This window comes from Monopterus albus, unplaced genomic scaffold (assembly GCF_001952655.1).
Source record: "Monopterus albus unplaced genomic scaffold, M_albus_1.0 scaffold339.1, whole genome shotgun sequence".
NCBI classification, from domain to species: Eukaryota; Metazoa; Chordata; class Actinopteri; order Synbranchiformes; family Synbranchidae; genus Monopterus; species Monopterus albus.
This window is the reverse complement of record NW_018128219.1, coordinates 177,263-188,635: the sequence shown is the minus strand read 5'-3', so window position 1 is coordinate 188,635 and position 11,373 is coordinate 177,263. Positions and strand designations below refer to the sequence as shown.

General features: G+C 42.9%; 1 protein-coding gene across 6 annotated transcripts in view; it reads left to right on the top strand.

Annotated features, from left to right (window-relative positions):
- The window catches only part of LOC109974583 (regulator of G-protein signaling 1), a 20,417-nt gene that overhangs the window by 2,108 nt on the left and 6,936 nt on the right, over positions 1–11,373 (top strand). For all 6 annotated transcript variants that reach the window (XM_020624838.1, XM_020624837.1, XM_020624833.1 and 3 more), the window contains 2 exons: positions 3,943–4,482; positions 7,801–7,850. In XM_020624838.1, coding sequence (XP_020480494.1) covers positions 3,988–4,482; positions 7,801–7,850 — 545 coding nt within the window. In that variant the 5' untranslated portion in view covers positions 3,943–3,987. The remainder of the gene's footprint in view (positions 1–3,942; positions 4,483–7,800; positions 7,851–11,373) is intronic.

Below are 11,373 nucleotides of genomic sequence, written 5' to 3'. Positions count from 1 at the left end.
ATTCAAACCAGAAGTTTTTTTTATACTAATTCTAAACTATCAACTGATTACATAACAAATCATCAAGCAAAATATAGATAGAAAATAAATAAAATTACATTTATTACCTCAGCTCACTGACAAAACAGTAACACCAGTGATGCAATATAACACCAGTGAGATCAGTTTTTATAGGACTGTGTTATCAAGGAGATGAGTAACACCAGTGACAGTAACACTAGTGACAATATGGAGAAAAAAACCCTTCAGTTTAAGAAAGTGGCTGTCACGACTTCAGTCATATCAAAATCATTTTATTATTCGGTGTAATAAGTTTTTACATTCATTTTTTTACCCTCACAGCTATAAAATGAGGGCTTCAAAGCTTCACATGAAATATTAAAATAAATCATGACATTTTAAACAAATTAAGTAAGACATCGGACATCCCATGTCTGATGTCACCTCCTCCAGTGACCTCTGGATCCAAGAAGAACCTGTTTCAAAATGAAAGTATTTTTTTAGTGTAACACCAATGACATCTTATGGGGTAACCAATATTTATTTGTTACTATTAATAATATTTAGTCTTGTCTAAAAACAATTCAGTGTTCTGTTTTAATATATGTGACACTAATGTTGAATGAGATTTAATTCATGAAAAATATATTTTTAAATGAAAAGTATATGGCTCCTCTTCCATGTAAGATCAAAGTGATAAGACAGTTCGTCAAACTTTAGATGGAAAAAACTTTATCACTGAAAGGACAGTCCAGTTATTCAACATATAAAACTGTGGTTATCATGTCAACTCAAAGGAGACAGTACTTCCATCATTTTTGAAGAATGACCCTAATATGGATTAAAATATTACTCGTATTGTGTCAAAAGCTCTGAGCTGAAGATGTAAGTTTTTAAGTTAAAAGCCATAGAGCTGTAACTTTGTAATATGGAGACAGCTCACAAACTGGAATTTCTAAGTGAAAAATTAGTCACCAAAGTTAATCAAATTTTGATTTAGACTCATAATTTTTACAAATTATTTACTAAAATTGACTTAGGCTACTCTATAGCATACTTTTTTATTTTATATGTATTTTTGGAAGCCTGGTTTTACTAGAAAAGGAAAAACATTTATGGTAACCAAAATCATGACATAGTGAAAATATGTGGTATCTCATAATTTTGACTTCTTATATTTTCATCATTTCCGGCATTTCATTTTTTCTTTTACATTACATATACTAAAATTTTGTTGAACGTGTTACATTGACAATAAAGGACTATCTATCTACATGTTGGAAATGGGTTTCCATAGTGATTGGTATATAAGGGCCATATTTTATCAACAGTGGACAAACCCCTAGCCTTCCTCCACACATCCTCTTTCATTTTACAAAGGGGCTTTAGCACCTAACCCTTCTTTCACATCAGAGGGTTAAGATGTATGACTCCCCCTACAACCAGACAGACACCCCAACATTTCTCATTAGGTGTGTGGGAATAGGACATATTGGCAGCTGAAAAACTAGGGCTCACCCACTGAGGTGTGGCTCCACAGGGTTGTAAGGTTTTATGTTTCCCCTGGTCATTCACACATCAAAGACCATTCTCACATCTACCCTTCCTCCATCCTTTTACACCTAGGTGTTAGATTTGCAGCTCAAAGGGGAAATCATGTGACCATTGTGTTTAAGGCGAGGCTCGAGAGTTTTATTTATTTGTATTTATTGAAGAAACAATCGTGTTGTAAACCTGTATGGTCGTATTGGAGTGCGTCAACCATGTTTAGACCATTGTTTATAGGCAAAGCAGAGCACCAGGATATGCAGTGGTCTGTGAGTGTGGATCAGGGGGGCATGGTACTGTTATCACGTATAGCAGACCCAGAGGAAGATGCTATTTTCCCACTTTCCCTCCTTGGAGCCTTTATGGGACCAGCAATCCAACATGGTGACCTCAGCCTGCGGGCCCCCTGCTCCGCACACACCACACACCATGCCTGCCTGTAGTGCACCGAGAGAGGAGGTGGACGATTGACTATCAGAACTCACAACACTGGCAGTAGCTCCCCGGGACTGCTCTGTAGCAGAGGAGGCCTGTATGGATGAGGTGGAGGGCTCATTAATGACTAGTGTGATCTGGATTATGAAACCGGCTTTGGTAGAGATACTTAACCGTACATGTGGAGCTTTGCAAACATATTTTAATGAATTGATTCACTGATTTATGATTTTTTTTTTTGATTGACAGATTTTTTTTGTCAAAAATTGACAGAGGCCGGGTACATTTACGCCGCTTTAAATCACCAGGAAGAAATGCTGCGAGGTTGGAAGGCAATCTGTGCATAAAGCACTGTATGAAACTAAAACCAACTGGGATAAATACTGAAAATGGGCAACTATGTAAGAAGAAGAAGATTTATTTTATTGTAACACTCTTGACACTGTAGGATATGGTTCGTCTTACCATTGCTAACTCTGAGAGACAAGGCAGTCCTAGTAACTTCAAAACAGTGCTGATTTATTCAGAGGATCACAGGTAAAATTAACATTACACGCTCAAGTATCTTGCACCTCCACCATGCACGCAGGCAGATGTAAGATGAAAAGACCCTGAACCCACCAGGCCTATACATTTTATCACCTCGGTTGGGCTAGCCCCATACTACACAGAAATGTCAACCGGGACGTCTCTGTTACCAGCTTTGCAGCTGGTCATAGCAGTAGTCAAAACATGAAGCAAATCAACGTGTGAATGTGTATGTCTGTTGGTTAAGTGGTGTGTAACTAAAAACATTCTCACAACCTCTAGTACATGTCGTGGCTTAAACATAAGAACATATTATGGCTAAGGCCACAGTTATACACGTCGTAATAATAATATTAAACACCCTGTCTGCTGACAGTCATCAACTCTTCTCTCTGGTATCCTTGACCAGAAGTACCCTGCGGAAACTCATAAGCAGGCCTAAGCATTTAACAGTCTAACTAGACATCCTATCTCCACTAAACATTTCTAATACATAAAGTATCTATCCAATATCTATCTGACTAAAAATACCTAACAACACGTACAACAAAGTTTTGTTTGGAGCTGAGGGGCCCCGGGCCGCTGCCATCAGTGTCTTGCCTAAGGACACTTCGACATGTGGACTGCAGGCACTGATATTTGAACCTTCAACCCGCTGGTTGGGAAATAGCTGGTCTACCCACTGCACCACTGTTACCCCAGCTTTTGTATATGTTTGAACTAAGATTTCAAATGTTAGGAAACGGTGACCACTTGAATGAGGCTCTAACTGCTGCAAGAAAAGTCATGCCAGACAGTTTCATCGCAGAACAATTCCCTGTGATATCTGCCCACATCAACATTCCTGGTTTCAAGTTTGTATGGAAATGCATGGCACTGATTCATATTTCAGTTTCACCGATTTTATCTGTAATGATTGATGTGATCGTTTCTAAGCTTGCTTGGATGAAAGTGTAAATATGCTTCTGCTTTCACTCTGGGAGCAGCCGTGTGGTCCAGTTTCCACAAAAATCCTGTTACCTTGTTAGACTGTGAAAGGAAGGCGAGGTAATAAACAGCCATTTGGTGTAAGAGCAAGGCGATGTGGGAGTGTCAATCCAGCTGTAGAGGAAGTTAATAAAACCATAAATCTTAATCAGACCCTCTGATTAAAACTTTTGATGTGGGAGGATGTGGGGAGAGGGGAGGGTGGGGGTTCTGGGCTGTAACTAATGCCCAATGACTTATGGATGTTGGTCTCTGAGTGAGCTGCTGTTCAGTGAGTGAACAGAGTGATGAGGAGCACTTTGTTTCTGATCCATTTTTCTAATTGTACAGTTTTGCTGCCTACCACCAACCTGGATCTTCTCTGCTTTTTTCTAAAGGCTGTGTTTTACTGCAGCCATTTCACCTAATATCTGATGTCTGCTTTTTCTTTTTCACTTTGTGCAGCATTTCCTTTTCCTGCCCTTCTGGATCACTTCTCATACAGCAACCATGCGTAGATTCAGCTCTGAGGGATCCCTCCTAGACCTTGATTTCCTCCCTTGGAAGAGGGATGCACTAACAAACCCACATAATGAGAAGAACCAGGCGCCTAACACCTACACATCCAATGTGGAGGAAGGTAAGGTAAATGGGAGGTCACCTGTCCTTATTCCCATCATCCAGGAGCATACACTGAGTGGTGGCGAGGTGGAGAAGAATGAAATGATCAAGGGACACAGCACCAGCGTGAAGAACTTAAGTGAGCAAGAAACTCTGGACAAGAGCCACCTCGGAGTGTGTGTCATCAGTGAATGCTGCAGGGCCTATAGTGACAGCCAGCTGGCCCCAAACACCCAAGGCAGCAGTGAAAACATGGAGAGGGACAGCCAGCTGACTCCATCTCCTTCATCCTCATCCAGCCCCTTCTCCTTCAAATCCCAGCACAGGCACCATAAACCCAAACTGCCGGCTGCTAAACTGCACCTCAAGAGCCTGTTTGGGCAGGTAGGAGAGCAAGTTTCAGCCTATATTGTTGAACAGGTTCTTAAAAAAACCTAGACTTAATTTTGATTATATACAACCCCAAATCAGAAAGAGTTGAGACAGAATATAAAATCAAAATTAAAAAATTAGTTATGTGTAAATCCTCTGTGTCCTGTATCACACTGAAAACAACACAGCAGCACATTATCTGATGTGAACTTTATTCTTTGTTCAAAATAAACACATACTTTAACTCTGACGCTGCAACACATTCCAGTAAAAGTTGGGACAGTGAAGCATTTACCATGGTGTGGTGCTGTCGTTCCTTTTCACAACACTTAAAGATGTTTAGGGACTGAGGACACCAAGTGATTCAATGTGTCAGGTGTCATTTTGTCCCATTCTTCCTGAAAACAAGTCATAAGGTGCAACAGTCCTGGGTTTTTGCTTATGTAATTTATGTTTCAAACTGTGCCACACATTCTCTACTGGGGACAGGTGGGGACTGCAGGCAGGGTAGTCCAGCACTCGCCCCTTTTCCCTCCACAGCCAGGCCTTAGTAATGTGGCAGTGTGCGGTTTGCATTGTCTTGTTGAAATCTGCATGAGCGTCCCTGGAAAAGATGTCGTCTTGAAGGCAGCAGATGTTGCTCCAACATCTCTGTGTATTATTCAGCATTAATGGAGCCATCACAGAAGTGTGAGTGACCTTTGCCCTGGACACTGACACAACCCCAGACAATGACAGACCCTGACTTTTGGACTTGTTGCTGCTAACAGTCTGGATGGTCCTTTAGTCTTTGGTCCAGAACACACGGCGTCCATTCCTTCCAAAAAGACCTGAAACACTGATTGGTCTGACCAGATTCCACGTTTCCACTGTGTGATGGTCCATCCCAGGTGCCTCTGAGCCCAGAGCAGTCGACTTCTGGACACTGTTGACATAGAGCTTCCTTTTGGAACAGTCCAGTTTTAAGCAGCATTTATGGATGTAACTATGTGCTGTAGTGGCTGACACAGTAATAGACCTAACACAGAGCCTTGTGGAATGCCATGACCAACTTTGCAGTCTGGATGGTCCTTTAGTCTTTGGTCCAGAACACACGGCGTCCATTCCTTCCAAAAAGACCTGAAACACTGATTGGTCTGACCAGATTCCACGTTTCCACTGTGTGATGGTCCATCCCAGGTGCCTCTGAGCCCAGAGCAGTCGACTTCTGGACACTGTTGACATAGAGCTTCCTTTTGGAACAGTCCAGTTTTAAGCAGCATTTATGGATGTAACTATGTGCTGTAGTGGCTGACACAGTAATAGACCTAACACAGAGCCTTGTGGAATGCCATGACCAACTTTGGTCTGCATAGAAGATTCATCATTAACATGAACAAATTGGAATCTTTGTGATAAATAAGTTCGCCCGATTGCCGGCCGGGATTGGCTCCGGCCCCACCCGTGACCCCGCTCAGGGATTCAGCGGTAGAAAATGAATGAATGAATGATAAATAAGATTTGAAACAACAACAATTTGAGGTTCCGTTAATCCCAATACTATTTTCACATCTCTGTAATAAGATCTAAGAGAACCAGTATAGAGACAAGTCCTTTGTCTGAGGCTAGGAGAAGATCATTGGTAACTTTCACCAGTGCAGTTTCTGTACTACAGTGAGGAACAGAAGTATTTGAACACCCTGTCAAAAGACACCAGAGACAAAATTGTGGACCTCCACAAGGCTGGAAAGGGCTACGGGGCAATTGCCAAGCAGCTTGGTGAAAATAGATCAACTGTTGGAGCAATTGTTAGAAAATGGAAGAGGCTAAAGACGACTGTCAGTCTCCCTCGGACTGGGGCGCCATGCAAGATCTCACCTCGTGGGGTATCACTGATGATAAGAAAGGTGAGGAATCAGCCCAGAACGATAGGGAGGAGCTGGTCAATGACATGAAGAGAGCTGGGACCACAGTTTCAAAGGTCACTGTCAGTAGAACACTACAAGACCATCTGGATGATCCAGAGGAGGCATGGGAGAAAGTCATGTGGTCAGATGAGACCAAAGTAGAACTTTTTGGTCTAAACTTCACTCGTCGTGTTTGGAGGAAAAAGAAGGATGAGTTGCATCCCAAGAACACCATCCCTACTGTGAAGCATGGGGGTGGTAACATCATGCTTTGGGGGTGCTTTTCTGCGAAGGGGACAGGACGTCTGCACTGTATTAAGGAGAGGATGAATGGGGCCATTTATTGTGAGATTTTGAGCAACAACCTCCTTCCCTCAGTCAGAGCATTGAAGATGGGTCGTGGCTGGGTCTTCCAACATGACAACGACCCGAAGCACACAGCCAGGATAACCAAGGAGTGGCTCCGTAAGAAGCATATCAAGGAGTGGCCTAGCCAGTCTCCAAACCTCAATCCAATAGAACATCTTTGGAAGGAGCTTAAACTCCATGTTGCTCAGTGACAGCCCTGAAACCTGACAGATCTAGAGGAGATCTGTGTGGAGGAGCGGGCCAAAATCCCTGTTGCAGTGTGTGCAAACCTGGTCAAGAACTACAGGAACGGTTTGACCTCTGCAATTACAAACAAAGGTTTCTGTACCAAATATTAACACTGATTTTCTCAGGTGTTCAAATACTTATGTTCAGCAGTGCAAGACCTATAAATTCTTTAAAAATCATACAATGTGATTTCCTGAATTTTTTTTTTTAATTCTGTCTCTCAGAGTAGGAATGCACCTACAATGTGAATTTCAGACCCCTCCATGATTTCTAAGTGGGAGAACTTGCAAAATCGTAGGGTGTTCAAATACTTCTGTTCATCACTGTATGATGGACCTTAAATCCTGACTGAAAATCCTTAAACAAATCATTCTGGTGCAAGTGTCACATAACTGCTTAGCAACAGCTTTTTCCAGAATTTTAGAAATAAACGGGAGATTGGATATTGGTCTATAATTAGCTAGAACACCTGGGTCAAGAGCAGAGGTTTAATTACTGCAACTTTAAAAGCCTGTGGAACATAATCTGTTAATAGAGAAAGGTTGATCAGATCTAATATGGACGTGTTGCATTGAACTGACTGGGACCAAAACCAGTTGGTAGTATAATGTAACATTATTTTATATGTAATTTGTTCACAAAATAACAGACACAATGGTGATGTGGAACATTTTAACTTTTAATACATCCTGGTTTGCTTCTTCTTGTCCTACATGTCTTAGTACGGATGTATAAACCCATGTTTATGTCACAGTAAAACCTGGAAAGATTTACGCTGAAAGCTGCTGACTGCGATTTCATTGAGTTGATGGAAGATCTTCAGTTAAGTTTGTGGTTTATGTTTCAGAGTCCTCAGTCCTCAAACTCTAGCCAGTTCAATGCAGAAGAGAAGAACAGGTGAGAATTCTATTTTTATGTTAATTTAATGTTAATTGTTGCAAACTGGTATTATTTGTCTTAGACAAATACCAGGGTCCTCATTTATCAACTGTGTGTACGCACATTTTTGTGCTTAAACCATACCTATGAACATTTCCACTAGGGTTGTGATGATATCTCGTGCCACAAGATCTCGTGATATTAAAAGGTGACAATATTTCTTGTCGAGGCAAAAGCTGTCTCGTGATACCAGTACATAACAGAGCTGGAGCCAGTATGAGCAGAGTTTGTCTATATGTTCACATTAGTCCAGCAAAAACCTAACTCCCTGTTGTGTTTAAACGCATGGTCGGGGTGACGAGTTGCAGGGTAAGTGTTGTAGACATGATATGTCCATATTGTGACAAGTTGATGCGAGTGGCTTCATTCATGTTTCCAGTCCGAGAGTTTCCGTTGTGTTTTGTTTAGCCATGCTGCTAATGTAGTCTACTGTACCTACAGATGCAGACATCTTAAATTGCTGGCTGGACCACAGCCAGCAATTTAACCACTGATCCGTGACAGGTTCGTGCACGGCCCCTGCTCTTACCGTGTATCCCACGTGATGATGTAATGGTCGCACCCAGCCCCTAAGCACTGTGTATGCAACCTGCCCACAGTGTTGTATATATCCTCCAGGTGGTGCAGTGTTTGTTGTACTTTACTGCAGAAGGCGACTGATAATTTGATCCTTCTGTTAATGTCCAGACCTGCTGGTGGATGAATACAGCAGGACCACCAGGCCGAGCTGAGGCGCTTGGTTGGCAGTGGCTGCCTACATATTGATCAGTGTAACTACCATTTCGTTATGCTTATATGCTCAGACCTTAGACGCCTTTTGAGACATCGTGCCACTGGCAGTTATTGCATTATGTCTGCTTTCTTTCATTGGTAAATCAAGGTAGTCAGCCCTACGCTATAGGAAAGAGGCAACCATCTCAGGCTCTGTTACTCTTTATGCTCTCCTGAGTAGCACCTCTGACTTTTTTCCACATTTCAGGGCCAAGACTGGCCAAGACTGGCCCTGAAATGAAGGTGGAGTAGACCTCAAGCCGCCTGAAAGATGGAGCTGATCTTTATACCTTTTGCCAACCTCTCCACTTTCTTCTTGTTCTTTGTCAGTAGGAAAATGCAGTTTCATTCATTCATAAATTATGTTGCATCGGATTACGATCCAACAGTCAAATGCATTCCTTACAAAATGTATCTGCATTTGCACATAGGTGATTTATTAATTTCCTTTTGTACATAACAGTGTGTGTAAATTTAGAATCATTTTTGACCATGTGTATACATATACTCTGTATGGAGAATGTGACCACAGTCGGACCTACACCAAACACAATTATTAAAATCATATCAACACAGGTGATACAAAATACAGTTAACCGATGAAATGTGATTTAGTCCAGTTTGATTAAATTGAAATCATATACAATAAAAGGCACGTATACAGACAGAATATGGATTGACAATGGCTGAGCTCACCTTGCTAGAGGACTTTGCAAATAGATAGGAGAGCACACGTTTTCAGGGACCGCAGGGAGCTTGTTGTGGAAAGTGATTAAAGGTTAATTAATACATTTCATTTGCTTAGGCCAGTCTTACTTGATTTGCGCCACCAACTTGCCTTGGCCAACTAGACGTACAAACCTCATCCCAGTGCCCGCACAGATATTGTCGGTTCTGGTTTTACTAGCAACAGGCACATTCCAGTGTGAGATTGGAGACGTGCGGAGTCTCTCAGCCTACTATTAGCTGAATAATGGTTTACCACACATAATCAGAACCATAGACCGCACCCACGAGGCAATAAAGTCATCTGGTGTTGAGGAATTTGCATGTGTAAATAGAAAAGGATACCGTTCAGTGTGCAGTTTATCTGCAGTGCACATTTAAAATTGCTGAATGTAGTGGCCAACTGGGACACTCAACCCCTTCACTGTACAGAACAGCACGGTGGGACTGCAACAGCAAGCTGCTGTTGGAGAAGGCGTAATAAATTAATGTTTTCCAGAGTATAGTGGCTTAACCTCAGCTGATAACTGCACTGTAGGTTTGCTGTTTGTCTGGGAGGATCTCTACACTACCAACCTGACCGAGGTTGAGCGCAAGTCTTGGCAACAAAGGACATGTATTTTACAGTAAATGGTCTTATACTTGTGTGGCACTTTTCTATGCATTGCAGATGTCACACTATTTGGCCATTCACACATTCGCACACCGGTGTCATCACCGTGAGCAACTTGGGTTGAGTGTCTTGCTCAAGGACACATCAACATGTGAACTGGAAAAGCCGGGAATTGAACCGCTAACCTTCCAGTTAGGAGATGACTCACTCTACCTCCTGAGCCACAGCCACTTCAATAACATGAGAGAACCCACACATGCACTGAGAGGACATACAAACTCTGCACAGAAAGGCCCCAGGATGACCCGGGCTCCAACCCCAAACCTTCTTGTTGAGAATCAGAATCAGAATCAGCTTTATTGGCCAGGTGTGACGGACACACGAGGAATTTGACTCGGGTACATCAGCTCTCAATGTGCAAAACAGTAACCAGCATAAGGCTGTGTAATATAACAAAATAGCAGTTTTAACATCAACAAACAGCGCAAACAATGCAGAAAAAGCAGTTCCTGGGAGATAGTGGAGCCCAGGAACTTGAAGGACTTTACTGCTGATACAGTGCTGCCAAGTATGGTAAGTGGGGGTAAGGTGGGGGGGCTCTTCCTGAAGTCCACTGTCATCTCCACTGTTTTGAGCATGTTCAGCTCCAGGTTGTTGCAGCTACACCACAGGACCAGCTGCTCAACCTCGCGTCTGTAGGCTGACTCGTCCTCGTCTCGGATGAGACCAATGATCGTTGTGTCATCAGCAAACTTTAGGAGCTTGACAGAGGGGTCCTTCGAGATGCAGTCGTTGGTGTAGAGTGAAAACAGCAGAGGGGAGAGCAGACATCCCTGGGGGGCACCTGTGCTTATTGTTCGGGTGCTGGATGTGGTTTTCCCCAGCCTCACCTGCTGCTTCCTGTCTGTCAGAAAGCTCGTAATCCACTGACAGGTGGGGGCAGGCACAGTGAGCTGGGTCAGTTTGGAGTGGAGGATGTCTGGGATGATGGTGTTCAATGCCGAGCTGAAGTCCACAAAGAGGGCCCGTGCGTACGTCCCTGGAGAGTCGAGGTGTTGCAGGATGTAATGCAGTGCCATGTTCACCGCGTCATCCGCTGACCTGTTTCCCCGGTAGGCAAACTGCAGGGGGTCCAGCAGATGGGCCGACACCAGTCTTTCAAAGGACTTCATAACTACAGATGTCAAGGCGACAGGTCTGTAGTCGTTCAGTCCACTGATGAAGGTTTTCTTTGTGAGGCAACAGTGCTAACCACTGTGTCACTGTGCCACCCAGTTTTAATAACAGTAATGCTGTATTGTCTAGGTATGCTATGTTGTAAAAGCATGCAGTGTGCTCCATGGTGGCCCGAGTAAGACGTGCTTCCTGCTG